Genomic DNA, 18231 nt, shown 5'->3' on the forward strand with positions numbered 1-18231 from the left:
CGATGACCTTCCACCAGTCCTGCTTGCGTTGCAGTTTTTCGTACCCTTAACGTTCCATTTTTATTTGCGTTTCATGTGCTTTTTGTATATATACATATGGCGTTTTCATTTAAAGTGGCGTTTTTCTATTGTCTTTCACTTGACCTTTGCCAAAAAACACCGTATATATATATATATACTTGTGTACCCCAATGTAATCCGATGGTACATAATAGCCCAATAAATTACATGTATGTGTGTTCCTATTTTTGTTTTCTTTGCTTAATGAATGATAATGTGGTGTCAGTCATCGGACAGTCAGTCAGTCTATCATTAAATCAATCTATGGATCGGTCTATCAATCATACACACAGAGTTCGGAGTCTTAGAATACACAGTCATACATTTCACATCGCAATGGTAATAATAATAATAATAATAGATAATTAATAATAATGATGATAGTAATCTTGTCTGGCCGTATATTTTATATACTATGCTACACGCTATTTATACAAGGTTGCATTCTACGTGATGCAACAGCGAGGGTGGCGCACATGTCGTTTTTTCGTCTTATCTTGTTTTATTATGTGGTTTGCCTGTGTTATCTACAGGTATGATTTCAAACCTATATTTTTAGTTTGCTTGACACATTCATACACTTACTTCTTGTAAGAACTGTCTATGCTTCTCCTCAGCTCATTTCTCTACCTCCAAATTGTTTCTTCATTCGTGCATATACATACACACATATATTTATTTAATATATGACATTTGTTGCGGTTCTTATTATCATTAATATTGTTATTTTTTATTTCATAACTGCTTATTTACTAGCTTTTATAAGTCTTCTGATCGTCTCGAAATTATATATAGTTCTATTTATAGCTATACTTATTTCCCATTGGTATTTTGTGGTTGTATTAGCCAGCTGTGTATCCTTCATAAATCAGAATAATTCGTGGTGGTATTCGTTATGAAGCTGTTTTTGTTTGTTCTCTTGCGGTGTGGCTGTTCATGTTTGTATGCTATCCAATATGTCCGTTGTTTATCAAGAATAAATACTATTGGATGAGAGATGTTAAGTCTGGCACAAAATCTGTTACTACGAAAGGGATGGACAAATTGGTCCAATAGAAACTTAAATATAAAAATATAAATGAAAATACAAAGAATCCTAAAATCATTTGACTGATGGGTACAGATTTAACATGTTAGGAGGCATGTGTTGAAACTCTTTTTGGTCAAACCATTTTCTCAAAATACGACGTTTGTTTTTACAAAAAAAATCAAATCGTAAAAAGCACGGTCTGCTGTTAGCCGTAAATTCTAAATTGACATGCACAATTACCGTAAGTGTTCTCGACCACGTTATGGCAAAGTATTTACTTTACTTTACTGTTGAACTGTCACAACGATGACTTATTCTCTTTCTATTAACTGGCTCTGAACTAAACAAACTTCATGATCAACGTATCTACGAACGAGATCTTTTTTTGAGTTGAACATCATTGACGAGCAACCGACCGGAAAAGGGATGCCAAAATACTTTCATCGTGTAAGCGCAAATGGCTCCCTTGCCATGTCCTGCTTCTCTTAACTTCGTCCTCTCTACGAAAAGATTGTTTGTCGCTTCTGAGTTTTAGCTGCACAAGTTCCTGAACATTTCCCGTACACATATATGAATAAAAGTAGCCTGTCCATATTCTAGCAAAGAGCAAAATATGCATGTTTATCATTTCTGACTACTTTCATAATAAATAAAAAGACCGCAAACGCATAGAAGTAAATAGCACAGACATACAATTCATAGGAACACAAATTGGTTGTATTTCGTTCGAAGTTTTGAAAGTTGTCACAGCGTTACCCAATATTAGGTAACGCTAGAAAGAATTTTGCTGTAGACATACTTACTCCCTTTTTAAGTTCCTGTGTTTTACATCACAACTTGTTTTTTACAATTAATTCGATATACAATTTGTCTGTGTGTCTCATGTAATTTGAGTCTTATGTGTATATTCACATTTGTATGTTTTTTTCACATATCTGTGGTAACGTTAATGCGTGTCGTTATTTCTTCCACTTCAAGGAGATACAGCCAGTAAACTACTTACATAGGAGGTACACTACTGCAAAACCGAAATCGAGCTAATTCTCCTTAACGCCCAGATATCCAGGGTGGGGCTTTTCCTTTGCTCTATTTTTCCCTCCTCCTACAATGTATTACTGCAAGTTTCATGTTCCGGCAGTTTCCCGTTCACACGCAATATAGTATATTTCTAAACATGGCCATTGCTCTTGGCCATCCAATCGGGTGGCTTTCCCTTGAAAACTTTCGATTTTTGTATTTATATCCTGCGTCTCTCGTCGCATTAACACTCTACAAGACCCTGCATTTTATGTACAGAAGAGATGGATGGGTGGATGAAGAATCGGCCACTCAACGAACAATCATGTTCCATGAATTCTTCCCATTGTTTTTTTTTATTATAGAGGGGCAACCACGTGTCGTTCAATACCCGCTGTCGCTTTTCACATGATAGTTGTTGTGGTAGTAGAGTGATAATAATTGTTATAGATAATTGTAATCATTACTATAACTGACTAACTAAGCTATATTTCTATATAATTTATATACACAGCAAATTGAAATTATTTAGTTCTATCCCCTCGTTATTCATTTAGCATGCCTCAGCATTATTACTATCATTTAGGTGGTGATGCCATCTTTCTTTCTTTCGTATTTTCCATACATCATTTTTTCATTCTTATTACTACTATCATTTTCATTGCCTTCATTCGGCATAAATCGTGTAAAACTAAAAGCAAACATGGATAGTAATGCAATTATATATATATCGAGACCCTCTAATCGAAGTTCGCTTTGTATATCAACAATCAGCCTGTTACTCAGCTGATCTCACAATCGATCGCACTCTCCTCGATTCTTTCAGGTCACACACACACACACACACACACACACACAGCGAGATACATTCTTATACATACACACGATCATTTAGATGCAAACATTTGCTCTAATACCCCTGACCACAGACGGGTCTAAGAGAGTGAAGTAGAATTTCTCCTGAAGCTCTGGTCTGTCTTTCGTTGGACAGCGTCACCGCAGCCATCATGATAAGTTGGCGGGCCACACTCTTGCGTAGCGCTAACTACCCTTTTTATATTGTTGTTATCAAGCTGCTTTGTGCATCCTTTTGTTTCTAGTATTATTAACCCGTTATTATTATCGCAATAATAATTATTAATATTAGTTATTATTCATGTCAAGTTGCAACGGCGACTGACTGCATACAGTCGCCATTCTATACAATGTCATAGCTGTTTATGGAACTGTGCGACATCCCACTCGACGAACATGTCTAGGATCAGCTTCGTGTGTTCCGAGAATCCCCCTTTCCTCGGTTGGCTTCCTTTCTTTCAACAGCGCAACCTCTTCTCAAATGTTTTTCAACCACGGCCATGTTCCGCTGTTTTTTTCTAAACCGTATGTGTTCGATGACACTTAGCTTGTCGGATTTGATGCGTTTTGCAATCTTCACTAAAATGAATTCACATCATTGTTCATGGTAGCCATGGTTGGAGGAGCAGGTTGTGGCGATCGGGGAGCTTTAAGCTGATAACCGTCAGCCCCCGAAGATGACTCTTCAAGAGCTTCCGGACGCTCCTGTCACTTGGGTACAAACGGATGCATTCCTACTGGTGCTGCAGCCATCATCGCCGCTGTAATGACAAGTCACGATCAAATCATTACATACATCGCTATTAAAAATAGTAGCAATGGCCCCTCAGGTGATTAAATTCCCTAAACGACGTCTCGTTCGGCGTCATATCGTTCAACAAGTGCTTCAGGGTAATAGTAAGTGTTTGTCGTAAAAAAAATTTCAAACTCATGCAAACATGCGCGTGCAGGCACACCACATTCAGATTCTGAATTCGGTTAGTTTTTTAGATAAAACACGATCGCTGCACAATACATAATAGTAGAAGTAGTGATAATAACATCGATAAAACAAGCGATAACTTAATAGCAATAAAAATGAGTAAATGCGAATAGCTATTGCACGTCAGTATACTGATTTCGTGCGATATATTGTATTGTTAAGTGTCTCCCAGAAAATATGCTGCAAAAGAATGTTTTACTTGGCCGATATTTTTAGACTTCAGTGTTATATTTGCTCCACATCTTCATCTTTTTCGTGAATACAATCGATACTTGAATAAATTATTTCAGATAAAAACGCAGCAATGTTTTCAATATATTTGGTGAACAAACACGCACACACACACACACTTGGGGCTGGTGGCACTCGGAGCCGACACGGGTTTGTCCACGATCTATGTTAAACCTGCAGAACCACAACTTAATCCTTTCTTATTTCTGCCGATTGCAATACCCAGTTTTTTCAAGTGTATTTTATAAATAGAGATAGTTTTTTCTTGTAAGATCTACAAGAGCCAAGATATCCAACGCCATTTATTTATGCCTATTTGATTTGTTGCTTTCTTTTCCTTCTTCTCCTCGTTAGCCTTGTATAAGACAGCACCTTCGTTCCAGTCGGATCCATTGCACTGAGAGTTAGTTCCCACGCTCTCTCCATTGCATTGATTGTGATGTATCGAATCATATCTGAAGTTGTTGTGTCGCATTGAGTGTCACACGATCCCAGACATACACGTATGTCGACTACACTACAATCAATGTAATTGATCACCATCCAATTGTCGATTTTCGCTCTTTTTTTGTTGGCTTCTTACCGGCCTGGTAGGGATCGTAGATGGGATAGCCCATGCCGACGTGCGTATGGTGGTGCGTGTGCAGGTGGCGCATCGGCGGAGGGCTCTCCTTGCTGTTGTTGACGCCATTACCTCCATTGTTGCCACCTGTGTTGTTACCAGGCCCGGTAGCACCGCCGCCCGCTGTTCGGGAAGATCCTGCAGCCGTCGTCGCCGTTGCCGCCGCAGAGGACCCTACCCCAGCAGCTGCAGCAGCTGCTGCGGCAGCCGCAGCGGCAGCTAACCCTGCGGCCCCGTGAATGCCCAACGCTCCGGGCGCTCCTGGTCCTAACGGGCCCATCACACCAGTTAGATGGGCGAGTGGGCCCAAAGATGAATGGGGTACAAGACCAACAGGACCCCCAACCACAGGAACAGGTTGACCACCGGACAGAGCACCTATACCACTAGGTTGCGTCGGAGGTTCAGTTGATGGTCGGGGTGTTTTTGATTTAGAGGGTCGAAACGAAGACCCTGTTGCCGTTGAGGCAGATGAAGCAGAAATGGGTGTACCACTTCTGCCAACGCTGCTAGCATTACCACCGCTAACGGCTGCGGCAGTTGCTGGGGAAACTGAACAATTTGTTGGCCCGGCGACAGACGACGACGTGGGCGGCAATAGCTGTTGCTGCTGCTGCTGCTGTTGTTGAGAATACTGTTGTGAAGCAGCAACCTGCTGATGAGCGCAAGGAGAGTTCGATGCAGAAAAAAGAACGGTGAAGAAAAGTGTGTAGCAAAAATAGACAGATACAGAGGGGTAAAGAGAAAGATCAAGAAATGAGATAGAGTAGATACAATGCATACGCACAGATAATAGTAATAATAACCAATTCAGTATAAAATTTCGATATGTACATTCGATTCATTGGCATTCGCAACGTTCACGACAGTGTATGAGGTTTCATCATTCCAGTACGACAACTAACAGCCAGGTAGTGCTCTTGCTGCCGCATCAATCGTAGCAGCAATTCATTCTCGGCATGCGCAAACATTTTCCGTACATTTTACAGAGAAAGAATCAATAATAGGATCAATAACTTAGCAAACACCCTACATAGAAGGCCTTTTAGTTTCAGAGTATTTAAATTTTTCATTTCTAGCTGGTAAGCTCATACAGCAAGTTATTACGCTAACCGTCGCATTGGATCGATTGGATCATGATAGATGCCTAGTTTCAACTAGTACTCACGCTGACCTGCTGTAAAAGATCAAGAGCAGCTTTTCCTTGTTGTGCGGGCCCGCCTGGTACACCAGGAACACCGAACCGCTCGAGGTAGGCAGCGTGTGGATGATACATTGCTTCAAGACCGAATGGAGTCTGAAATGGTGCGCCAAACGGCACTCCAGGTCCACCAAGGAACATGCCGGGGGGAGCAGCCCCAAAGGGATTCCCAACACCTAGGCCGGGCGGAAGGCTAGGTTTCGGAGACGGCCCGCCAGACTCCCTGCGAGGGTCTACCGACGGAGACATCCGCTTGTGGGAAGACGAGTGCGAGAAGCCCAGCGGATCGCCCAGTTGAGCTGTAAATAAAAGCGATATTTATCTTGCAGAGTGGAAACTCTGAAAATTGGAAAGTCTCTGCTGTAGATGCAGACCAGAAATATTGTCTAAATTCATACTGATTTTTCGTCTAGATTCGCATATTCATATTAGATTTTAGGCTTTCGGATTTAACCTAGAACTAAACTAGGTAATAAAATGCGCATTTTCTGAACGATGCTTAAACGTATGCGATAAAAAAAATATTACATTCTTCAACTTCGCTTGAAAAATGGGTATTATACAATTTCTAACAGTAGCTTAAAAGTAAAGCAGGTAATTGCGTGAGTGAAGCTTACGTAAAGCCCTATTCTACTGAATTACTACATATATGCCTAAACCAGTTGGCCTGATTGATTAACGATGTAACTTTAACATAGTACCATACTTACGTAGGAACTGGTTTTGCTGCATAGCTGCATGTTGTTGTTGCTGTTGTTGTTGTTGCTGGGCTGCCTGCTGTTGTTGGGAGGCAGAAGAGACGGCTTGTGCTTTGGGTGTAAGGCGCTCTTGGGACGGTGGCGTAGCTTTACCGCGGGGAGAAGGTGACGGCTGAGGAGAATGACCCGCCATTGCCATTAGCTGGGGTGACATACCACCCATGGGAGGTAACTGACCTCCTATTGATGCAAGGGGCTGACCAGGACTCCCGGTAGGTAGTTTGAGGCCGGGATGAGGAGAGCCGAATCCTGGAGGGAACATTGGCGACGGTGGTTGTCCCATCGCTCCGGGTTTTCCACCACCAAGAGAAGCACCGGGCATAGGTGCACCTAGAGCACCCATAGCCCCTAACGAAGCCATTGGATGTCCAGGTGATGGACCATGAGGATTGTGCGGGCCCAGCATACCTGCTGCTACGCCTGGTGGCAAACCCAGATGCCCCATCGGACCGCCAACGCCGAGTCCCGCACCTAGAGGTGGCAAGCCTGATGGCGTAGACACCATAGGAGGCGGTATTTTTCCAGCACCAGCCATTAGTAATGATGACGGGTCCTTACGATCGTCCATACTTGCACCAGCTTTCACACAAAACATGTAATATAATAAAGTGAATGGAATTCCTAAACAGCCTCAAGTACAGATTCGCATGTTGAACAATATATCAGTCATTGGCTAACGAACGTGCGCAACGTCTAGAGCCCGCAGTAAAATCAACACTGATTCTATACATGTATTTTCATTAGTGGATATTTAAAGCGAAAGATTAGGTGTTCTCTACTATCCACACCAGAAACGCTTACCCGAAATCATCGTGGATGTCGGTAATTGACTAGTGCCTTTGCCACTTGCTGAACTCATGGGCGTCGTCGAAGTTTTATCTCTACTACTACTACTACTGTTTCCTCCACTGACGACGCTATTATTCGTCGCATGTTGTGCCAACATCGAATGATGCTGAAGGCCCTGATGTTGTGCTGCTAGCTGCTGCTGTTGTGTCTGATGGTGATGATGGTTGGTTAGAATTTCGCCATTATTCAATGGGCCACTAGGGACGCCGGACGACTGCTGCTGTTGCTGTACAAGGTGGTTGCTGTTGCCGCTTATACTATTGCTATTCGTAGTACTTAACTGACGCATCAGTGGTGGTCCTCCTGGAGCCCCCTGCTGCGCTAACGGTGGGGGTCCATTGATTATTGGCGCTGTACCACTGCCGCTGCAATTGTTGTTGGTGCTTGCCACAGGCGATGCGACGGGCGGTTGTTGCGCTTGCCCAGGCAGGCCGGAGGCCGCCGCCGAGGCCTCATGCGCGACCTTCTGCTGCGTGGCCTGAGTTTGACTGCCGGATGTGCCGCTACCACCACCCACGCCCGTCGATTCGCCTGATACACCCGTCGTCACAGATGCCGGCAAACCTGCGAACTGTGACGCGGGACTGGCGTTTGCCGTGGCTGACTGTTGTTGCGCAATCGTAGCGCTGTCTGCCGAAACGGCAGCTGTAGATGGTGCACCGCTGGCGACGATTGCCGCTGCAGCTGCTGGAGTCGATGAAGAGGAAATTGAGGTTGTTGTTGCTGCTGCTGCTGCTGATGTATTCGTCATTGTCGATGCTGCTGCTGATGTGGATGTAGCTACTGAGGTTGTTGTTGTTGTTGTTGTTGTTGTTGTTGCTGCTGCTGCTGTTGTTGTTGTTGTTGTTGTCGTTGTTGTTGTTGTTGTTGATGATGATGATGATGATGTGGTAGTCGTGGTGCCGGGTTGATTGTTGTCATCGGAAATGTCAGAGTAGGCAGGGCTTGGGGCATTGCCAGAAACGTCTTTATCTACGACGTCCGCCGATGACGTTGCAGCTTTCTATGAATTGGACCCAAACGACATCAGAACAAATAAAGCACACATGGAACGTACAAATGATAGTCCCGCCCAGACGACAAGACAATGCCATTAGTGAAAATAAGTCTTTCTTGAACATAAGTATATCACGGGAATAGCATTTAGTACATAGAACACATGAGATCAACCTTATTATAGAGTTAAATAAGCAGTAAAATTTTTGTCTACATATACCAACCTGAGTGGTATCATTGCAGGATGCGTTACTGTTGCTGCCTGCGGGGCTTTTGTTCATCGTTGGCTGGCCGTCGACGGAGGCGAGGGCGGATTGGCTGTTGCTGCTGCTGTGTAGGTTTGGAGTAGTTAAAGTTGTATTGCTATCACAGGTTGCGGAGCTCGTCAGCTCCTTGTCCTTGGGATCCCCACTTTTCTCGCTCGTACCGCTCTCGCTCTGTAGAATTTGAAAAAAATCAAGTTTGAAAAGTTAGTTTAATACGAGGTCTGATGGAGTGTGTTATTCTGCATAGTTCATATTGGAATCGGAGTAAGACATTTGACTTATATTTTAAGACAGCATGCCTGCTACACATGACTGTAAGGTATCAGTCATCAGTGGTAATAATTAAATACTAGTCAAAAAGTACTGCGACAACTCTATCCTAATTACTGATTGTGATCAATTACTGGTCAAAGTTATAAACTTGCCTGTCCATTTGAGCCAGTGCCTGAGGGGCAAGTCGTCAACTTAATATTGTTGTTGGAGCCCACAGCGGGCTGGTCGCTCAGACCGCCCGTTCTCATCGTCGACTCGACCCCAGCTAGCTGATTGCTGGTGGCCTGCGCTTGCGTGGGCGGTGGAGGCGGCCGGTCGTTGTGGGCATGCGTTTGATGATAGCGCAGGCCATTTAGCTGCTTGAAACGTTTAAAACAGTCCGGCTCGGGACACTCGAGCATGTTAGCCTCCTCCAGGGCGTCCTCGTCCTCCGCCATCACCCGCGTGACTCGGCCACCTGCGTGTCCGGCGTTTTCGTTTCCGCCGCCACCCCCTTTGCTCGCGCCGCCTGCTCCAGACGAAGACGACCCCTCTTTGTCGCTACTTCCGCCACCGTCTCTGCTGCTATCCCTGTCCTGCTGCTGCTGCTGTCCCGTTGCCGACTCTTTGTCCTTCACCTTGTCCTGCTGCTCTGACATCGGCTTCTTCACCTTGGGCGAGTCGGCCGCCACAGGAGATGAACACTTACCCGGGCTTGCTGGCACCGGGGTAAACGATCTCCTGCCTTTCCCTACAAGATAAGTAATAGATGAGCTAAATTAGGCATGCATATCGATAAATACTATGCGCATGAGTAGATTTCGATCCTCTACATACAAAACGAGAGAACGAGAATTTTTAATACACACTAATAACGTGAATTGTTTAGTTATTCTAGCGAAGGCTAAAATCGAATTAGAAGTAGTAAACTCATTTTCCTGCCGTCTGATAGTAACAACGGTAAAGCAGTTCCAGATATAATCTGGTACTTTCATGGAAAAAAAAATCCTTCATACATGTGCATCGGGTGATGGACGCGCTTTTTAGGACTGTCAGTGGAACAAGAATGCTGGGAGTACTATCTAAAGCAATGCTTAATGGCAATACGGAGTGCTAAACTAGAAAGCACTTATTTTAACACCAGTAAGGCAAAGGAGTAGAGCACGTACCATTCCGCAACTTGCTGAGATTGTTGTCCTCCGACCCGCTGAGAGTGCGGGCTTGACCGGTTCGTTTGGCTCTGCCACCGAACCCGAGGCTGCGGTTACGCTCTTCGCTTTCGTCGGTGAGGCGAGGCGGCGCCCAATCGTGCCTCGTCGCGTCCAGTAGCGTGCCTACGTAGGTTTTCCCTCGCCACGTCACATTGACCACCAGTACGCCTGAAACAGATATTCATTATAATAAGCCTATTTATTAATTGTTAAGCACGGTAGACCGTATACATATACACCCATACACATAACTGCTCCTCATTGTAAATCTAGTTGCCCAATGTCACATTGGTGTTGGGTATAGACACATCCTGCTATCTCAGTACGACCAATGTACGAGGTTGGTTAGAAAATTCCTTGGTTGAAAAGTTGAAACCTACAATTGGCGCTAACGTCAGATCGGCCGATTCTACGTAGTAAAAAAAATTCAGGATAATTGGTTTAATTTTTAGATGTGTGCTCTATTGCTTGCGAAGCCGCACGCATATGTGCAATTAGCGTTATCACTTGCCAATTGTGGCTTAATTGCTTTAGAGCCGAAGGTTTCAACTTGAACGATATACCACGCTCGGGACGTCGGCAAGAAGCGAAAGATGATATCGGAAGCAAACGACGCCGCCTTGACTTAGAGATGTTCACATGTTCGAAAAATACAATAAATTGAAGTAGCTGAAAAAACAACGAAAACTTCCTTATCAACTTAAGAACACATCCCCTAATTTTCACTTACTTCATTCGCTTGGCCTTACTTACCTCCTTCAGTTTCCTGCCAGACAATGCCTTCCAGCAATACACTCGTTCCCGGTTCACATACGCCAAGAGAATCAGGTTCCGTGACAATGCCGACCGAACTGCATAACGTCCCCTGTTCACGAGTAGCTATCGTTGCTTTTACTCCCTCTGGCCGGTTCGTCCGAAACACGCTTTCTGGCGCTGAAATCGATGGGCCATTTTGCTGTAGCAGCTGTTGTTGCTGCTGCAGTTGTTGGTGTTGCTGCGATGACGCCGGCCCGCTAGTTTGATGTTGTCCGTTCGCGTTCCCATTGAGTTTCGACGAATGTTGTTTGCTCCCAGATACACCGGTCGTACATGACGGTGAATCTTTACATTGTGATCCACCTCCGCCGGCAGTACGTTCGTTCGTCGAACTACTATTAACATTAGTATCAATGCTAGCACTGCTGTCCCCTCCTCGTAAAACGCTCAACTCCTTTGCTGAAACACTAAGTTGGCTAGAATTTCCACCAGCCACGCCACTACTACTGTTGCTGCTGTCCTTCGACGAGTTACTACTGTTATCTTTGTCCCTATCACGGTCCCGCTCCTTTGCCTTTTTGCTTTTTGGGTGTGGGGCGTCATCTTCGGAAACGATCTCGTGCCGTTGGCTGCCTCCTGTCGAGTTTACCGATTTTCGCTTGATCTTCATCTTAAGTCCTTTGGTGTTGTCGGCTGGTGATGCGACGTGACTATCGAGTGGAAGACCCGACGATCCCAGCGTTGCACCACCGAGAGCAGCAGCGCCGACACCGGCGATCGATGCGACGCTTTTAAGCTCCGCCACAACCGCACCGCCGCCATCTAAATACACAAAACAGAAGACCGGTAAATAAGCAGAAAAGCAAAATCAGTATAAGCGTAATCAGAAGTAATATACAAAGGTAACTATGCTGACACATCCCAGAGGAAAAGTCCATATAAAATGACAAAGCAAAAGCAACGAAGTTATCTTTCAATAACGTATCACAAAATGACGATGACACTAGTGGTAGACATTCCATTCGGTGGGGTCTGCTTTTTATTGATAATTTAGCCTTCGACATCTAGGTCGTTATAATTATCCTTGCGAAGAATCTATGAAAATGAGCGATGTCTTTTATAAAAACTTGTAATTTTGGGATTATTAAGATGCAGTTTTTACCCTCGTTTGTTGTTTTATTCCTTGTCAATTCCCATAGTCAGTCGTTTATAAGCGTGACCACTATTACAATTACAATTGCCAACGCAATTGCGACAGACGTTTTAAAAAACTAAAGGCTCTATAACTGCTGAATTCTTTACTTTACGGAAAAGTTGTAACCCCGCTTATTAGCTGACTGAATAGTGCTAGTTACGAGGATCTTGAAACGAGGACTTTAACGGACCTCTATAACCGGTTCATCACATTTAAACGAATGAAAGCTTCCTGAGATCGGATAAAAAAAATTCAACACGATAGCATATCTCGGTAAAACCGGGTTAGATAAAAAAAAAAAAACAACTGAAATAATTTGAGACACTTTTTGTTTCTGAAATATATTCTTCTATATAGAAAATAAATGTATCAAACAGAAATAAATGAAATGATGAATAAACTGGTCTATGCTACGGCTTTGTCATCGTCTAAAACGCAAGTTGATACTTATGAGAGTGGCTTTCAAAAGCTTCCGTTTCAAATATCACAGACTTACCGGAGGCAACGTGTGAGGCCATGTGTGAAGACTCCTACCGGCACCTGCCGGGTTTCTGGAGGGCCGCGCCACTAGACGCCGTCCACACAACACGAAACCGCGCCCATTGCAGATGCAAGGCAGAGTGAGCACCTGCAAGAATGTTGTTGCTGTACAAGTACACCGCAGTCGACGTTAATGACGTTGGTGCGAAATGGTGCTCTCGCTTCTGGTTTTTCTGTCAGACGTGCCAGCACGACCGAGACGCAGCTGATCCTATTTCAGGACAACACGATCAGCTCGATATTCTGAACAAACTCGACAATCCTTTTTCTTCTATCTAGCAGGCTCGACAAACTTCACCAGCAGTTGTGGTCACGGTGTACGCCAACAGTAGTGTTCAGATGGCTTATACGAAGAGGCCTTCAATTGGCGAAACCTCTTTTCGTGGTAGCAGCAGCAGCTCTGTGCCGGAGATCTGCGTCGGCTGCTCCTCGGCCGAGTGAGGCGTCGCCCGCCTCTCGTTCACATCACATGACACGACCGACGAACTCGAGGCCGATCTGACCACAGACGGCTCCACCGCACACTGCAATAATCGTCCACAATGCATGAAATAACAGAACGTAGGTTTTCAAGGTTTGAAGGTGATTCATGTCCATAACAAGTAGGGGCCCAAGTGCGAATGTGTTATTGAAATGTATACAACATGTATGTGCCGCATGTGCAATGTGGAATAGCGACCAAGAATACCTCGTTGATCTCATATATCTATCCACACTAAATGAACTATTATTCATAGTTCACATTTACTTCGCTGTGCTACTGTTGATTCTATTTAGAATAATACGTAACGTTTTATCTAAACCGTGTAGCTCAAGTCTAGTCCGAAAAAATAGACCTTGATGCAACCTGCGACATGAAACCGTGTTTTAACTTTCTTGTTCGGCAACAACAACAACGAAAACCAACAATAACAAAAACGGACAACAATATAAGCAGGTACGTACAACCAACCTGAGAAAACCAGAGGGAGCTATGAATATTCTCTAAAGCTACAGCGACAATGAGTAACGTTAGTAGTAAAATCTCGTTGCTCGGAAGTTACCGGAAGCGCCTCCGGAAATGCCCGACATATAAGCGTGAGACTGGAGAAGCTCCTTTTTTAAGTCGGGTTTTTCATCATAACACAATGTTTGTTAACATCTCACATGCAACGGTACCTGCCTAGATAGCGTATGTTTATCCCTTCTGTCAAAACATCAGTCAGCCGCGACTAAATCATAAAGTTAATCGGTGAGTGGGTCCATCATGGTTAGTACATGATTCAATAGCTGGATGATTGAAATTGAATAGATTAGTAACGGAGGGACATGATTTAGAACATGAACGACCTTTTGCAATATATTAGGTAGACACGCAGCCAAAATAGGGCGTAACGTATAAAAATAACGTTGGCATTTTGCCTCTTAATAATGCGTGTGTATACAAATGAATACGGTAGAATAAGCAGTATGAAAGCAATGAGATCTGGCTTTTATGATATGTGTTGTATCACTGAATCGTAAAGCGAGCCATGAGTAAGCTACTCAGTAAGCTACAAATGGTGGCCAGTTTCATATCCTGACGATTATCCACAGTATTACCTTAACCCTCACTTTTTCTGAAGTAGACTTCGTTTTCTATAATCGTATTATGATTAAAACGCATAAATACATCTACAAAAATCTTTCACAACCCATTTAATAGTTGTAAGGTGCTGATTCATAAGAATATAACTCAGATATGCTCAAATAGCATTGTTCTCACATATCTCTACTCCTGTAAATTTAAACAACAAATATATAATTACCGATTGCTACTTTTATTATTCAATGCTAAGCGGGTAATCTACGTTTATTTTGACTTCCGTCCGTCTAAACGCAACCTTAAATAATCCTACCTTAATATTGAAACACTCGCGATTTTGACAGTTGAAATTAATGGTCTACAACAGCATCTTCGGCATTTTCGGCTGATTATGCTTTGAATGACCCTTTTTGTGCTCGCCACTTTTTCACCACAAATCATTCATTGCGCAATCGTGTGTGTTAGCTCTGTCTTACCCACTTACCAAGTAAAGACTTTCAAGAAGACAAGGTCTGAGTACAAAAAGGGTGAAAATGAAAAAGCGACTAAATGACAGCGAACGGCAACATCTTATTGGTACTGCTCTTACTCGAGCTACTCACACACGTATCCAGACACACCGGCTGACGTGCAGCTGTAATTCATGGGATCGTCTCTTTTGCTTAGAAAAACACCGAACTGGCATGACTGGCATGACGTAAATACCCAACGATTATCAAAAATCACACCTCTGCCATTAAGCGATTTCGCAACCGGATAAAAATTGTCATCAAGATTGTATGTTAATAACAATAATACCACTGTAGTGTAAATATTGTCGTTCATCTGCATTGGCGGGAGAAAGTATCAATCGATGTTCTAAATGAAAAAATGTTTCAAACATCTGCCTTCACTTAACGAAGCGGAATTAAAATGAATCAAGAGTGTAATTAAAAACAGATTCAATACTATACGATCAGCCCTGAATTTCGACTGATACTAAGAACTGTATCGGAAGGTCAAACCTCAGCGGCAACTGCTTTCACTACAATTTGGTTCATTTATACCATCAATTTAACGGCAATTATTTGTCGACAGAATAAGACAATGACGATGGATTATTATTATTAAGTAATTCCCCAGTTTGGAAATGAAGTGTTTTCATTTCCATTCAACCTATTGGTGTCGATTCAGATAGCTACCAATAGTGGTGACGGTGCTTTCGTGCTCAGAGCGCATACTTCGAACTTTTTTTTGGTTTGCTTTTATCCTGCTGCCTTACCAGCTGCTGCAGTCTACAATCATTCTGGCACTGTCAATCGCCACTTGGCGTTTCATGGTTCCTTACGACAATTCCGCATTGCGAGCAGCGTTCCATTGGCACACGGACGAACCACAACGCTGTTCTACCACCGACGCTGGTGCTCCCGCTTTGCCGGCGTGTTAAACGCATCCCCGCCAGTGTCCTCACGGCGCCACAATTCAAGGACACACGTGCCGTCGGCCCCAACGTTTTCTAGCCCTCCCGACGCTTTTCTTGGCAGGAATACAGCTCACAGAGTTTGCCGAAGGCACAGACGTTTTTTGTGGTTAAAAAGACCGCTGCGGCATGACCAGGTCGTTCGAGGGGTGACAACAGTCCCTGCAACACTGTGGTATAACATAGTCAAAGGTACTACTACCGACCGATAATGATAGTAACGCAGTTTTGTTAGCTCTAATAGCTCATGATGTCGATGAAAATAAACAACGAGAAGCTCCTGTGTGACCAATTTTAATTCATCAATTAATAAACGTGGAGTGTATAGCTGGATCATAATTATAATGGTTTTTGTTTAAATTGGAAATTAATAACGGTACCTTTAACAGCGTTCCCCCAGACCCCATCACGCGACGACGCTCAACAAGAACACAAACAACTATAGCGGCTCAAAAATGAAACTACAGTTTAATTGATTTAGCAAACAAGTAGTCTCTAGCTAAATTTTGCCGAAAGCACATGAACCAGATCGTTTAGCGAACACGCATAGTAATTCTTGCCCAACAACTCTCGGTAGAGAGTGGCACGAAAATGTTGAATATGGTTGCTTTTACACCGCAGTGGGTCATGTAACCGAACTCCAAAAGGCACACTTTCGGCAATATTCTGATAAGTCGCTGATATGAGCAATTACGCTCAGACTCGCCGTTCGGCTATTTTCACACGAACGTTAGCAACTTCAGTTCACGACCAAATTCCGATGCACCCTCCCCAAAACATTACGTGCGAGAACGCTCGGCTTCGCGAGTTGCCGCGCCTCGAAGAGAGTAAAACGACGTACTACTTACTACACGGCTACCTACATCTGTATATCCGAGTGCCGCTCACCCCTGACTCTCGTCGACTACTCCCTACTACCCCAAAATAGATGCAGGTGGCTATCACGACGCCGAAGCACGCGTTTACGGGCCTTAAGTGGCAATCGAGACTGCGCTGGAGGTCCACTGTTCAGGGGAAGGGGAGGTTCACGACCTTGATAGCTTTTCTCTTAGCAAGCAAACCAACGCACACAAATCGTCACTCACATTTGCTCGATCGCTGAACAAGCAACTACACAAAACAAATCTCTCTCGTGAATTATCGTGACCACACAATCCACATAATAAGTAAGCGCAACACCGCACATCGACCCATAAACATCGACACATTCAAGCAATAGGCCTGGCTGTAAATTTCGGGTTCGATTCCGCTAATACGAACGACGAAATTTCAATCGTAATAGCTTACACACATAAAACATACTATTACATACACTAAATGAATGCCGCGACACCGACACCGCGATCAGCATAATCATAACAGTAGCGAAGAGGGTACGCTATCGAGCTGCAAGCATACCCCCTCCTCACACGAGACGGAGATCACACCGGACTGACTGGCCTCACTGAGCTACACGAATCGTGTTTCGAAGCCAACTGGCTTGAGCGATGATGGAATCTCAAGCGATGTCGAAAGACGTCATTGCGGTAAAACGGGAGTGGGCAACACAATCTCGCAAGAACACCATCGCCAACGATATCCGACCAGGCTACTAGGAACGATTCAACCAATAGCAGCAGCAGCACATTAGCAAAATCAAGAAGACTCCGATAATAGCCACAGACTTTACAGACACTGAGGGGGCCCGGGCAAGAAGGACAGAAAACGCCTGGCGCGGGATTCCGTCCGTTCTAGCGAGCACTTGCCACAAACCTGGGACACTTCGTTGACGAGGGGCACATAGACGCACTGCCGCCCGAGCTTCTTTGCGATGATTCGACAGGCGCTCGCACACATACAGATCAAGCACCAGCAAAATCTACGAAGCGGACAACCCCCGAAACATCCCTTGTTTTCGTTGCTTTGACTAGCCCACAGCGACAGATCAAAATACCCCAAAGCGTCCTCAGCTCCCCCTCCCCCGGGCCAAGATAAACGCATTGCGCGAACACTCGGGCCGACGACCCAGTAGCGCGCTAAAATTTGAGATGGCGACAGGCAATAGCAGAGTAATATAATAACATAAAGACTGAGGTCAGCAGGAACTCTGTGTTACAGCTAAAGGCGTGTGGGAATATTTTGGGGTAAACATTTGATGGAGATTCGAATTTATGTTTATCGAATTCATTAGGCAATCAATAAACGCATCAATCGACCGCCAATTCTTGTACCCGACCCCTTGAATATCGTTAACAGCCAACCGAATTGTGTATCCCAACCGAATCACGATTGGAAATGATTGTTCCATCTAGTTCTCATCTAAAAATCATTTTACAGATCGGTGTTTCTGTGGTTCATGATACATAAAAATAATACATAAAGATGATACGTAAAAGCAGAAGTCTGCA

At 44.0% G+C, this 18231-nt stretch overlaps 1 protein-coding gene across 11 annotated transcripts; it reads right to left on the bottom strand.

Moving 5' to 3' along the window:
- Positions 1–1780: 1780 nt before the first annotated feature.
- On the bottom strand, positions 1781–17903 carry LOC111254010 (uncharacterized). Of its 11 annotated transcripts, none has more exons than XM_086975766.1 (12): positions 17597–17903; positions 15567–16014; positions 12778–13345; positions 11084–11908; positions 10289–10498; positions 9293–9870; positions 8826–9038; positions 7558–8608; positions 6709–7335; positions 5966–6297; positions 4759–5452; positions 1781–3723 (listed from the first exon to the last, which is right to left on the bottom strand). In XM_086975766.1, exons 3-12 carry the CDS (start codon positions 12797–12799, stop codon positions 3671–3673), a joined length of 4605 nt encoding a protein of 1534 aa, XP_086831892.1. In that variant the 5' UTR covers positions 12800–13345; positions 15567–16014; positions 17597–17903; the 3' UTR covers positions 1781–3670. The 11 variants fall into 11 exon arrangements, with proteins under 11 accessions (XP_086831892.1, XP_086831891.1, XP_022670152.2 ...); XM_086975765.1 differs by lacking the exon at positions 17597–17903 and adding an exon at positions 16225–16724; XM_022814417.2 differs by lacking the exon at positions 15567–16014 and having other exon boundaries at positions 4759–5449.
- Positions 17904–18231: the final 328 nt, after the last annotated feature.

Source organism: Varroa destructor, unplaced genomic scaffold (assembly GCF_002443255.2).
Source record: "Varroa destructor unplaced genomic scaffold, Vdes_3.0 BEIS01000007.1, whole genome shotgun sequence".
Taxonomy (NCBI): Eukaryota; Metazoa; Arthropoda; class Arachnida; order Mesostigmata; family Varroidae; genus Varroa; species Varroa destructor.

What these genes read in the sequence shown, in the direction of transcription:
- LOC111254010 (XM_022814416.2), bottom strand. Translation starts at nt 12,799, where the DNA reads ATGGCCTCACACGTTGCCTCCG. An exon ending in GCAGCAAAACCAGTTCCTAC is followed by an intron (nt 6,298 to 6,708) that starts GTAAGTATGGTA and finishes TTTTATTTACAG; the next exon opens with CTCAACTGGGCGATCCGCTG. An exon ending in ATCTTTTACAGCAGGTCAGC is followed by an intron (nt 5,453 to 5,965) that starts GTGAGTACTAGT and finishes TGCGCTCATCAG; the next exon opens with CAGGTTGCTGCTTCACAACA.